The 14159-nt window shown below is 40.2% G+C and overlaps 1 protein-coding gene across 2 annotated transcripts; it reads left to right on the top strand.

The window, feature by feature from the left end:
* The first annotated feature begins 875 nt into the window (after window positions 1–875).
* Window positions 876–14098, top strand: TRAPPC6B (trafficking protein particle complex subunit 6B). Of its 2 annotated transcripts, XM_073349105.2 has the most exons (6): window positions 888–1145; window positions 1625–1692; window positions 4903–5020; window positions 7262–7345; window positions 8520–8613; window positions 9857–14098. In XM_073349105.2, the coding sequence occupies exons 1-6, from the start codon at window positions 1050–1052 to the stop codon at window positions 9886–9888; spliced, it is 492 nt and encodes a 163-aa protein (XP_073205206.1). In that variant the 5' UTR covers window positions 888–1049; the 3' UTR covers window positions 9889–14098. The 2 variants fall into 2 exon arrangements, with proteins under 2 accessions (XP_073205208.1, XP_073205206.1); XM_073349107.2 differs by lacking the exon at window positions 7262–7345 and having other exon boundaries at window positions 876–1145.
* Window positions 14099–14159: the final 61 nt, after the last annotated feature.

Below are 14159 nucleotides of genomic sequence, written 5' to 3'. Positions count from 1 at the left end.
GATGGATTTGGCTTTGTGGTGGTGTGCGAAGTTTAGGTGAACGAAATGGGCCAATTTCCCATCTGAAGTCAACAAGCAAGGGACCATGAATGAAAGATGGGTCATTGTGCTGGTGCTGGGTGGTGCTGATGGCCTGGCCTAGATGATCTGGTCTGGCCTTAAATCTATGACTAAAATAGTGCGGATGAGGTGATAAGATAAATGTGAAGAAAGAGAAGTAAAAAGAAAAGGAGGACTTGTGGCACCTTAGAGACTAACATTTATTAGAGCACAAGCTTTCGTGGGCTACAGCCCACTTCATCGGAAAAGTAAGTTTCTACTGCACCTCTAACATCATCCTTAGTTTAATCCCAGCTGTATCTGCAGAGGTAGAGGGTGCCATTATAAATTTACATCCAGCTTGTATCATTCCCCAACCCACACACACCCTGGAGCTGCCAAAATTTTTCTCCTGTAGACTGCGATTTGTCCCCTTTATAATGAGTATCTGCCACAAAGAGAACTCTGTTACTGGCATTAGCTTAAAAAAAAAGGTAAAATGGGCAGAATGTCTATAACAGCTTTCAGAGCGGGTAGAGCTACTCGTGTGCCAGTTTAAAACATGAGTGAGACCTCGGGCTGGGCATGGGTGTAAAGGGGAGCCATTATACCTAGGCTATAGGGAGAAAAGGGACCTCAATATTTTAGAATATCTGACGTTAAAGTAGTCCACAAGTTTCACACCCAGCATCCTCTCCCTCCTGGGACTACATCCCCACATTTTAACTTTGCAACCCGGGGCCGGGCCTGGCCTGGCCTCGCCTCGCCTCGCCTCACCTCCCCCTCCTTTGCCCCGCCTTGCGCAGCGCGCTCCCCTTGCCCTCTTACGCTTTTCTCCCGGGGGGCGGGGCCCTTGGAGTCTGACAGCGGGAAGCCCCGCCCCTGCCCGGAAGCCGCCCGTTGCCTTGGCAGTGAGGCCGCGCTGCTTCCCGGAGCGGCCGGGGCCCGGTCTGGGAAGGAAGGAGCCGGGGAGGCAGCGCGAGGCCGGGCCCTGTCCTCCAGCCCCCGTCATGACTAGGCCGGAGATGGCGGACGAGACGCTGTTCCTGCTGCTGCACAACGAGATGGTGTCTGGGCTGTACCGGGCCGCGGAGCACGGCGAGGGGGTGAGGCGGGGACTGCCGGCGGGGCGGAGACCGCGATTCACGGGCACTCGCACGCCTTGGCCTGCGGGCGGTCTCCCGCGGGTTCCTTATCCAGCTGGTCTCTGCGCTCCTGCTTGGCACGATGCCTGTGCCCGGAGCAAACCCCACTCCCACCAGGGCCTCTGGGTGCCGGGAGTACCGTGGGGCAAAGCCCAGCCTGGCGCTGTCCTGGCCGAAGCTAGAGAAAGAAAGAAAGACATGAACAAGTTTATTTCCTGAACTCAAAATATCTGATTCTTTTGTAAAATCTTTCAGGAGAGCCGGCTGGCCAGATCTTACTATTAGCATGTGTTTGCAGGGGAGGAGCATGAGCTGAAATAGCATATCGTAGTCTATAGCTTGAAGCCATTTGGGATGGATGTGTTCTTATTTTCCCTATACACCCGTGCTACAAAACTGGCTTTAACAGAATATGAAAATTTAACTTTTGTATCTTCTAGGAAAATGGACGATGCATCACTAAACTGGAAAATATGGGGTTTAGAGTAGGACAAGGATTAATTGAAAGGTAAGAATGTCTCACTTTGCTGTCCCCCCCCCATCTCCCCCCCGCAACTCTTTCCCCAGATATACTGTGTGGACTGGAGCCCTCCATGAATTTTTGGTACTGAAGTAAGGTTTACAGGATTGTACTTTATAGCATCACTTCTAGTGCTTTTTTAAAAAGAGAGACAATGTCTGCTCACCTTCAGGCCTTTGGTACAGTATCTTCAGGCCTTTGGCACCTTCAGACCTTTGGTTAGAGTAGCTGACTTTAATGGATGATTGAATACTTTTGTTAGCAGTCCATCTACTTCAACTTAAAATCATCCATAATTCTTGGATGAATGCAATGTAGTACAGGTGATTTATAGTTCTTTAATTGTCACTTGTTCTAGCACCTTCTCTTTCGACGCCTCATTCTCTTATGGGTCATATTTATTACCTGAAGATAGGATGCGGTGGAGATAAGTATATGGTAAAGACTGAGGCAAACACATTACATAGTTACTCTAATGTCATTTTCCTCATGAATTGTGCCTTTTAGGCTTTGTCTACACTACAGAGTTTTGTCGACACAAGTTACGCTGACATACAGCCATTGCTGTAGTTAAACTGCTGTGGCATGTCCACACTACACTCTTTGTGTCAGTTGAGTGCATCCACAATAGCAGCTTTTGCATCTGCATCGATACAGAGAGCAGGGCACTGTGGGTAGCTATTCCACTGTGCAGCTGGCTGCAGGGTGCTTTGGGAAGGGTTTGCAATGCCTCATGGGGGACAAATACAGCATCACATGATGAAAGTTTCTCAATCCCATTGTTTAGTGGGCATCCTACTAGATTGCTAACCGCTTTTCAACTTCCTTGGTAACGTGGAACCTAGTCATCTCTGTCAGAAAGCATGGCTCCTGCATTGCTGTTCACTATTGTGCTGTGTGTTCTGAACACAAGGCTATTTGGAGGAGCCCAGTGGGAGGCTATTTGGCTGGGGAATGCCTTGAAGGAGCATATTAACACGGATCCACAGTAATGTGTGTTGCTGTAGTGTGCTGAGCCTGGCATTGTTTGTTTGCACCTTTCTATGAACCATCTAATGATTGCAGTGTGTGCCCAAAAAGTAACACATTTTAAATCACTTTTTAAAGTAGCACTCGGTAATATGACCAAACTGATATTGCTAAACACTAACACAAACCCACAGAAATGTATATGTGTGTGTGGCAGGGAGTGTGTGTATGAGAGAGAGACGGAGTATGTGTTGGGGGTGTGTGCATGTGAGAGAGAGACCGAGTGTGTGTTGGGGGAGAGTGAGTGTTGGCATGCTGTCTCCTTAAGTTCAGACAGCAGCCCGAAGCATCCAATCCTGAGGCAGAAGCTGGTGGTGCACAGATAGCTGGTGTCTCCTTATACCCCCAGCTCAGCAGAGACCAGTACACTAACAAGGGGAAAGGGACACCCTGACATCAGCCCGCCATCTCACTCCCTGGCTCAGTACAGCACAAGTCTCTTCCCCCACACTCCCAGTAGCAGCAGCCCGCCCTGCCTGCCTGCTGCTGTGGTCCTAGTGCCAGGGAGAGCAGGATTCCGCATTAAAGTTTTGATTCAGTGATTCCCTCTGAATTCTCTCACAGCCTCCTCTCCCCACAGACCAAGGAGATCCACCTCCTTCCCTGTAGTCCAGGCAGGTGTGCATTTGCTGCCAGAAACCAGCATGTTCAGCTGGGCAGTAGCTATGGGAGTTCTCTAGCTGAGCAGTTTCAAAACTTCCTGGGGTTTTAAAGGGGAGGGGTGCATACCTGTGTAGCTGGATGCAGGGCAGCAGAGTTCAAAACAGTGAGCAGAGTGGTCATGGTGGCCGTTGTGGGATACTTCTTGGAGGACAGTTAAGGTGACATCTACACTGATGCTTTTTTGATCTAACTTCGCTGCAAAAAACTCTACACCTCTCATTGAGGTGGTTTTATTTTGTCAGCAAAGCAGGAGAGTTTTGTCGGCAGGAGAAACATTTTAGTGTGTATACCTCCACTATTTTTGTTGACAAAACTGTGTAGTGTAGACAAGGCCTTACTCCCTTATAGCCCACCAGACTTACTGCTTCTCTGACAGGCTTACCACTTTTGATATACTTCATTAATTTCTTGTTTTTTCTGGTATTTGTTTTTCAAAATCCCTTTTAGCCTCCTAATTTACATCATACATTTTATCTGCCACAGGTTATGCTCCTTGCTCTTGGTTGCAGTAGGGTCAAATTTCCCATTTCTTAAGGATGCCTCTTTGACCCTCCTGAACCTTGCCATTTAACCATACTGTATTATTTTTCTTGTCTTCCTGTTTTTTTTTTCTTTTAGGAATGTGATTCACTTATAGTTTACTCAAGTGAACTCCATGCTGAATCTAAAGATTTTAGTTTCCTCACTTTTGGGGTTTCATTGATGGTTTGGTTTTTTTTTTTGTTTTTTTTTTATAAATCCCCTTTCCTAAACATATAGGGGTGTGTGTGTGTGTGTGTGTATATATACATATATATATATATATATATATATATATGTGTGTATATGAACAAATAATGCTAGTGAGGGGCAGCTGGAGGTAAACTGTATAGAGGGATGGAAAAACAATGATTAAAAATAAGTGCCCCCAGAATCACTCTTTTTAGGAAGGTGCGGCAAATGAAAGGGTATGTATTTGTCTCTAGGGACTAGTTCTTTTGCCATATTTGATGGAATTTTTGTTTTGAAAATAATAGTGAGCATCCAATAATATACCATGTGTGAGCAGTATGTTGTCTTCTGACAATTATTTTAACACAGTTGCTGGTGCATACATCTGAAGCATCACGTGCAAACAACATTAACTTTGCTTGTCTGCTCTACCTTAATACTCAGTGCTTTGAATCCTTCCTGCATCCCGGTCAGCCATTCTTTCCCCAGGATTAAAGTTAGTGAATTCAAAGATATTGGTCCCACCATAATTTTGCCACATCATGCATAGATATTAAGATAACATAAAAGCAACACACAATACTATGCGCACACAATACTATGCGTACATGAGTGACAGTGGTCAAGGGAGTCTAATATTTGAATTTTCTGACTGTGTTATATACTTAAATCTCAACCAATGATGCATATAGCTTTTTTTGGTCATTTACTTGACATGTGGTCAATTGAGAAAGTCACTGAACACCTGCGTTTACTTGAACAAAATCAACCTAACCATTTCTGCTCTCTTCTTAGGTTTACCAAAGACACTGCCAGATTCAAGGATGAGTTAGATATTATGAAGTTCATCTGCAAAGATTTTTGGACTACTGTATTCAAAAAGCAAATTGATAATTTAAGGACCAATCATCAGGTATTGATACTGTAGCATAAGAGTTAATTTGTGAAGCTTGTTATAAACATTTTATTATTTTGAAGGAATAATAATATTGCTTTAGTTTGTCTTGGTCTGAAATTAATCATACACATTTTCCATCAGGGATAACCTTTTTCTTTATATGGTCTTAGTTTAAAAAGTAGGTTTCAGAGTAACAGCCGTGTTAGTCTGTATTTGCAAAAAGAAAAGGAGTACTTGTGGCACCTTAGAGACTAACCAATTTATTTGAGCATGAGCTTTCGTGAGCTACAGCTCACTTCATTGGATGCATCCGATGAAGTGAGCTGTAGCTCACGAAAGCTCATGCTCAAATAAATTGGTTAGTCTCTAAGGTGCCACAAGTACTCCTTTTCTTTTTTAAAAAGTAGCTGTCCTTAGTTAAAAATAAATGTTTTAGATACTACTTTCAATGCAGACTTGACTATAATAAATATTGGAGTGGTGTTATAATACAGACTTGGCTGTAATAAAAGCTTAGAGTGATGTTGTAGTCTTTTGCCATTTTAAAAGACTAATGCCCAGATCATCAAAGGAATTTAGGCTTCTAACTTTCATTAAAATCAATAGCTGCTTAAATACCTTTGAGGATCTGAGCCTAAATGCCTGCAGTCCCCTAAACATTCTTTGTAGTACCGCTGCACCAACAGACCCAATGCAAGTACACAGTCCAAAAATGGAGCTGGCAATTGTGATTGAATTTTGTTGTTGTACAACACATTTTTACATACCTGATGAATCATTTAATAGAAAGCAATTGTCAGACATGCTATCTCAAATTGCCTGCATAATATTTCTCTAGAATGAGTTCCTTGAACGATTTTTACTTTGAAGTCATTATTGTATGCTTTTGAATGTTGCCATTTGAAATACTTCCACCCGGCTAAACACATTTTGTATGAAACAGTTGACAAACTTTCACTGCAAATTGGCATCCCACTGATATGGCTCTGTATCCATGTCCCTTCCTCTGTGGAGCTAGCCAGTTCTCAGAGCTATAGCAGAATCATGTAAACAGCTGCTTTCATTGTTAGAGCCTCAAATCTCTGTTTTTTCTTTCCAATAATCCATGATATGGCACAATTCTCATGATAAAATTAGGGATGGGAGACTTGTATGAGGAAGAAATGGCTGCAAAAGGTAAACTCTGTAAAGTATTTAACTTCCAGTGGGTATTTTATCACCAATACAATTTAACAAGGAATGCTTGCAGATTAGAAACTGTATACTCAAATTTAATAATTTGTTCTTTGTTCTAATAGTTATTATATTCCAAAAATATTTGAGATCTGTAATAGCAGAGCCTTAAACCATGTCAGTTTTATATATACCTTTAAATTCATTTTAAGTAATGTTAGGTTATAAATTGACAGAATCGTCCTTACCTCTTACAGCCAGAAATTAAACTTGGAGACATTTTCATTGCATGCTTAGATCAGCCTGTGCTCTTTTTTTATACTTTCTGTTACATAAAGTTATGTGGGCACCTTTTTAATATGTGCAGAGATGAATTATTAGAATCCTCTTTTATGCTGTTCATATCAGGGAGTAACTCATGTCCATATCCTCTCCAATGACTTTTTATTCTTAAATTATTTTGGGGGAAAGTAGTGGAGAAAAAATTTACAGTTTCTTAAGTATTAAAATGAACAAATATTAAAATATTAACAACAAACAAAATTTAATACATCAGAGCTGCTGTTAAAATTATTCTACAGCACTGGAAAGACTTCTCCCAATTACATGTAAGTCATCAGGCAAATCCCAGCTTCACAACTTTAACCCTTGAAAGATTTGTGCCAAAATTAAGTTAGGTATGCAGATACCACAACAATGAATGTGCTTTGCGAACCTGGGTACATTACAGGATTCTAAATACAAAGAAAGTATCTTAAGAAAACATTATACACTTCTTATCAGCAAATTGATAATATGTATTAATGTAATATTGTGGTTTTGTATAAACTTGCAATTTGAAGTATCTTTTCTATGGCTCGTTTTTAAATTTTATTTTATAAAACTTAAAGAAACAATTCAGTTTAAACTTTCTGCTCTTTATTCTTTATATATAGTGTAGATCCAGTTTTCTGTTTCAATCTGAAAACATTTCTCTGTATTTGTAAATATCTCTTACAAAAAGATGAACTGATACTCTCCAAAAACCTTGATTACAATATGTTGCTAAATATCCTGCTAAAGGAAAAATTTCTTTTCCAATAGGGTATTTATGTACTTCAGGACAACAAATTTCGTCTCTTGACTCAGATGTCTACAGGAAAACAGTATTTAGAATATGCACCTAAGGTATTCTTCAGCTGTAGCCTAGAAAATTAGCAGTTTTAGATCTGTATTATCTTGATTTAATTGTACAAATTCTTATGACTGGAGTTGTGTGGCTAGAAAAGGTACAAAAATGTGTTTGAAGTATTTTCTTTGTAAGTGTTAAGTGTTAGACTAGATATCAGTAATGTTTTCTATTATATTTAGGTACAGTGAATGTGACTGGTGGGTCAGGAAATAATCATGGTCATTTTGAAGTTTAGCTGTGTTAGATCTGAGTGGCTTGTCTGACAGAGCTAGGTCTACACAGGGGTCTCTTCTGCTCTGCCTGTGAGTGGAACATCAACAAACACCACACCTTGCTCTATGGGGAATACTGAAATGGGAGTGACCATTAGCCTCTCAAAACTTTTTTCTTTTCCTTTAGTAGAAAGCATGCATTATCAGGAACCTTCCTGTCTTTCTCTTCCATTCCTTTTCTCCTAATTCCCAAGAGATGGTGAGATTATACTAAAGTGATGCTCAAAACAAGCTTTCAAAGATATTACATTTTTATAAGAAATATCTTCCATCAGATTTTTATAAATAGCTCTTAGTTGTATTAATTTAAATACTGTATCTAACATAATAGGTTAGATAAGTTACATCAGTGCCTCAGCAGAGACTCTGCTGCTCTGAAATGGTTTTGGTCAGAGTGGATGTCAGAAATAGTATGCTCTATTCAATTATAATATACTATAAATAGCTCTTAGATGATAGCTTTTGATCTCTTAACCTAAGCCATGACTATGGATCTTTATAATACTGGATAGAGTCTTGGGAGATTAGCCTCTTTCTGTCTAGTCTGCTTGAGATACTGTTTTCTATTTTATATATTTTTCTGTAAAAATATTTGGAGATATCTTTAAGTTCATAACATTTACCCATTTTCTCAGGATAAGCTAAGCTCTGATTTGCCAGCAGTTGTCTCGAGTTTAAAATCACTCCCTGTGTATTCTGGTATGAAGTTTATATACCCTCTGGCCAAATGTCTTGCAAAATGTTAGCATGTGCTCAAATGTTGAAACAAAACCAGAACTACCACATGGGCTGTTTTTATGCATTTGTAGTTAGATTGTGATACAATGCTAGTATACTTTTATTGTAAACTTCATTTTCAATGATGCTGACATAAAATAAAATGTAATTTTATGTTTAGTATCTGGCATTCACTTGTGGACTAATCAGAGGTGGCTTATCAAATCTGGGAATAAAGAGTATTGTGACAGCTGAAGTTTCAGCAATGCCTGCATGTGAGTACATCTCAGATTAGACAACTGTTGTAAGATCATTTAATAGGTTTCTTTATCTACTTCATCACTGTTCAAGTGTTCAGTGTAGGACTAGAATTTAAAGCTGTACTAAGTGTGGATGTCAGGAAATGGCTTATTTTGAGTATTATTGAAGGTTGTTCTATTGAAAGAGCAGAGAAGGCTAGCACAAAGAAAAAACATAATTATAAAATGAAAAGCAAAACCAAGAAAAATACATAGAAAAGAAAGACTGGGGAAAATGAGAAGCAGCAATCAAGCCAGGATGTGGCAGTAGGGGAAAGAAGGGGAAGATTCCAACCAAATGAGGTTGAGAATTGCTGTTTGAATATCTTCTACCTCTAGAAAATGACTACTAATTTTGTAGAATTCCAGGTGCCAATGGGATTTAACTTTTTTAGTTTTCAGAGTAACAGCCGTGTTAGTCTGTATTCGCAAAAAGTTAAGCGAAAAAGTTAAGCACCTTAGAGACTAACCAATTTATTTGAGCATAAGCTTTCGTGAGCTACATAAGCTTTCGTGAGCTGTAGCTCACGAAAGCTTATGCTCAAATAAATTGGTTAGTCTCTAAGGTGCCACAAGTACTCCTTAACTTTTTTAGTGGTTCTCAAACTTTTTTTTACTGGTGACCCCCTCACATAGCTAGTCTCTGAGTGTGACCCCCCTTATTAATTAAAAACAAGTTTTTATATATTTAACACCATTATAAATGCTGGAGGCAAAGCGGGGTTTGGGGTAGAGGCTGACCGCTTGCGACCCCCCCCATGTAATAGCCTTGTGACCCCGAGAGGTCCCGACCCCCAGTTCGAGAACCTGTTTTAGTACAACTTGGATTATTGCTTGCAAAATGAACATGGTATATGTAGTTACTGACAAACTACCCAGTCTCCACTCCTCTTCAATATTTACATGAAACCACTAGAAGAGGTGGTGACATAATAGGCTTTAAGTGTGTTCCCACAGGGCTTTGCACTAGTTTAAATTGTTTTTAACAGATTTAAAATGAAATGGATGCACCTTTGAACATAGACAAACTTGTAAAAATACTTTTAACTGGGTTTAACAAATGTAGTAGAATGGCTAAATTTGTTTTACTGGTGAAGAAGAGGACTGCACTGTCTCCTTCTAGCTCTTTTGAACAAAGCAAGTATGAGAAGTTGCTGCCGTTGGAAGGATTTACAGATAATACTGATATTTTGTAACTTGATTCTGCTTTTCTTTGCAGGTAAATTTCAGGTGATGATACAGAAGATGTAGAACATGTTCAGATCTGTGTATCTGCCCTTTTTAAAAAACCCTGTGTACACTAAAGATGTCTTGATTCATTTAGCTTCACCTGTATACCTTATAAATTATAGTAGCATGCAGCAAAATTCCTGCATTATGTAAAGTAAATATTAACTTAATAAAAATAGCTTAACATGATATTAGTATCTTGGTATGTACTAAGACATTGGGGGAGGGATAGCTCAGTGGTTTGAGCATTGGCCTGCTAAACCCAGGGTTGTGAGTTCAGTCCTTGAGGGGGCCATTTAGGGATGTGGGCCAAAAAAAAAAATTGGGGATTAGTCCTGCTTTGAGCAGGGGGTTGGACTAGATGACCTCCTGAGGTCCCTTCCAACCCTGATATTCTATGATTCTATATCCACTACAATACACATTCAATTGATTAAGTAACTTTAACAGAAATACATGCATTTCAGTTACTAGATTGCTGTATGATGAAGATTGCAGGCAGATGTTGTTAAGGTTCCTTCCCCACTCTGAACTCTAGGGTAAAGATGTGGGGACCTGCATGAAAGACCCCCTAAGCTTATTCTTACCAGTTTAGGTTAAAAACTTCCCCAAGGTACAAGCTTTGCCTTGTCCTTGAACAGTATGCTGCTACCACCAAGCGTTTTAAATAAAGAACAGGAAAAGAGCCCACTTGGAGACGTCTTCCCCCAAAATATCCCCCCCAAGCCCTTCACGCTCTCTCCTGGGGAAGGCTTGATAATAATTCTTACCAATTGGTACAGGTGAACACAGACCTAAACCCTTGGATCTTAAGAACAATGAAAAATTAATCAGGTTCTTAAAAGAAGAATTTTAACTAAAGAAAAGGTAAAAGAATCACCTTTGTAAAATCAGGGTGGTAAATACCTTACAGGGTAATCAGATTCAAAACATAGAGGATCCCTCTACGCAAAACCTTAAGTTACAAAAAGACACAAAAACAGCACAGCTTATTTTACAAGCCATTAAACAAAAGAAAATCTAACGCATTTTCTAGCTAGATTATTTACTAACTTTATAGAACTTGTAAGGCTTGCATTCCTGATCTGTTCCTGGCAAAAGCATCACACAGACAGACCAAACCCTTCCCCCCTGTCCAGATTTGAAAGAATCTTGTCCCCTCGTTGGCCATTTTGGGTCAGGTGCCAGTGGGGTTACCTTCGCTTCTTAATCCTTTACAGGTGAAAGAGTTTTGCCTGTGGCCAGGAGGGATTTTATAGCACTGTATATGGAAAGGTGGTTACCCTTTCCTTTATATTTACGACACGCCCCCCCCCAAATCACAGATGGGGGAAACACTGGCTGTGATTTCTTCCTGGAGCTTGAGGAGAAAACAAGAGTTAATAAGACACATGCATCTCTAAATATACTACTAACTGTATAAAGACTAACAATATTTTCCACATCTTAAGGACAATTTGAACCAGTTGATTCTGGGAAACTTTCACAGGAGTTTTTTTAATCCCAGTTTTTTTAATAGTTCATTTGTGCATGGCATTGGATAGTTGTCTGGGCGAGATACAGCATTTAGCTTACGGTAGTCCATGCAAAATCATATCTTCCCCATCTGGTTTGGGAACTAGAACCACTGGAGATGCCCATGCACTGCCAGAAGGGCGGATTACATCCATCTGTAGCGTAACCTGGATCTCCCGTTTTATAGCAGTTTTGTAAAATCAGGATGGTAAATACCTTACAGGGTAATCAGATTCAAAATATAGAGAATCCCTCTAGGCAAAACCTTAAGTTACAAAAAGACACAAAAACAGGAATATACATTCCCTCCAGCACAGCTTATTTTACAAGCCATTAAACAAAGAAAATCTAACGCATTTTCTAGCTAGATTACTTACTAACTTTACAGGAGTTGTAAGGCTGCATTCCTGATCTGTTCCTGGCAAAAGCATCACACAGACAGACCAAACCCTTTGTCTTCCCCCCCTCGCTCCAGATTTGAAAGACTCTTGTCCCCTCATTGGCCATTTTGGGTCAGGTGCCAGCGGGGTTACTTTAGCTTCTCAACCCTTTACAGGTGAAAGGATTTTGCCTCTGGCCAGGAGGGATTTTATAGCACTGTACACAGAAAGGTGGTTACCCTTTCCTTTATATTTATGACAGTTGTATTTTAAAAATCTTTAAAGTTGGAGTTGAAAACCTGAAGTATGGTGGAGTGGGCAACTTTTCCCCTCCCTTTTTGTTCTTTAATAGTGTTAGCTAGAATCCTGTGGGGAGAGTGAATGGATTGTAAAAGGAGGTGAAGAGCTTGTACATTTCAGCAACTGCAGAGGTTGACAGAATAATGGTATGTTTGTTTATGGGATGTATGAGTTTTGCTCAATTCAGCATTTTGAAAGGTGATGACGTACTACCAAGCAACCTTAACTCTGCATTAACATAGGAATTGTTTGCCATTAAATTTCCTAGTTTTTTGAATGGGAAAAGTTACGTTGTTGGTAGAAGTTAGTAGCCATTTAGGCTGTTGTAGATCTGTCCCACAATTTGCATACTGAGACATTCAAAACTCCCCCCAATCAGCTGGGCTTCACCAGCCATGAACCTGACTCCTTCTCTGGTGGCAGGCCCATCACTGCAGCTGAGAACAGATGTCCCCGAAGCCTTCACTACTTGCTATACAAACTCTTCTGTTGCTGTTACTCCCCCCCCCCCCCGTCATACAATCCACCTTGAGTGAAGGACAATTAGGTTACAATGGAATGGTGTTTCTCATCATGTTTTGGAATGCTTGGAGAGTGGAGTTTGTGGCAGGGTCAGTGAGAGAAATCAGACAGTGTCTGTTCTAATACTACCAGTTTTTATGTTTGGGCTAGAGGGGGAATGATTCTGTTCTGGTGGTTATGGCAGCCATGTGGGAAATCTCAGATCTAGTCCTGCCTTTCTCATCACTTTTTCATTATTTATCCACAATAGAACAGCTTCAGCAGAAGGTGAGGACATCTCTCATCAGAATATTGGATAGATCAGTGGTTGAAACACTCAGAGGTGGAAGACCCCTGTTCAAATCCTTTCTCCCCCTCAGGCACAGTGGGGGGAATTGAATTTGAATCTCTCACATTCCAGGCAAATGCTCTAACCACTCAGCTAAAAGTTGTAAGGCGGGAACTATCATTGCTGGCACCACATATTTTGTTTCAGAGTAACAGCCGTGTTAGTCTGTATTCGCAAAAAGAAAAGGAGTACTTGTGGCACCTTAGAGACTAACCAATTTATTAGAGCATAAGCTTTCGTGAGCTACAGCTCACTTCATCACGAAAGCTTATGCTCTAATAAATTGGTTAGTCGCTAAGGTGCCACAAGTACTCCTTTTCTTTTCACATATTTTGTGTGGCTGAAGCACCTAACTCATCCCCTCAAGGAATAGCATAGGCACCTAAGCCACCTGCCTCCAGGTGTTGAGTGATACCTTTCATGAATTGCTAAACAGAGATAGGCACAGCCTGGATTTAGGCACCTATTTCAGAGAGAGGCAGAGTTTAGCACACATCCGTGTCATCAACATCTCCCATTGGCTATCTTAGGTGGCTCCCGATCTATTGTGCTGGCTTCTGTGAATCACACTCTTAGCTGCTTAATCTCTCTCCCCATTCATTGTATAAGGAACCTAAGCACCTAACTCAGGCTGTGTGGATCAATGTTGTCCCTGTGATTGTCCAGGTACCTAAAAATTAGGCACTGTGACACTCAGCATTGAACTGTTTAAGTCCGTTTGTAGATCTCACCTTTTGTTCATCAAAAGGAGAGTGTTTAGAAGCAGTTAATGGCTGTATTACAGAAGCTATGTTCAGTCTGCTATGGTGTAGTAAGAACCGGACACAATGGAAATTTTGTTCCTACATTTAAATATTGTGAAAGTGACATAGTATAGTAACCTGCGATTTATTTGAAATGTTTAAGTATTTTTTCTTGTATATACCCAGACTTGACTACAAGTGCCAATATTGATAGCAGTTAAAGCAAGAGAGAAACTAAGAGCATAGAGAAACTAATTTCATTCTGAAGTGGTTAAATGTACAAAAAGCATACCCGATCAGTGTATGAGACTAGTCTTATACATCCAGTAAAGTTAACAGGATTAAGGTTACAATATTTCTGTCTAGATTATATTAAAGCCAGGTCAAATAGTTGTACAAGCTTGTTCACACTAATAAATACTCATTATGCTCTTGTGAGTAAATGTGTAATTATTTTACTGCTAAAATTAGTATAAACTAGTTTTATTGCACTAGCATCCAACA

Source organism: Lepidochelys kempii, chromosome 6, assembly GCF_965140285.1.
Source record: "Lepidochelys kempii isolate rLepKem1 chromosome 6, rLepKem1.hap1, whole genome shotgun sequence".
Lineage (NCBI taxonomy): Eukaryota > Metazoa > Chordata > Testudines > Cheloniidae > Lepidochelys > Lepidochelys kempii.
This window is presented reverse-complemented; position numbering and strand designations above follow the sequence as displayed.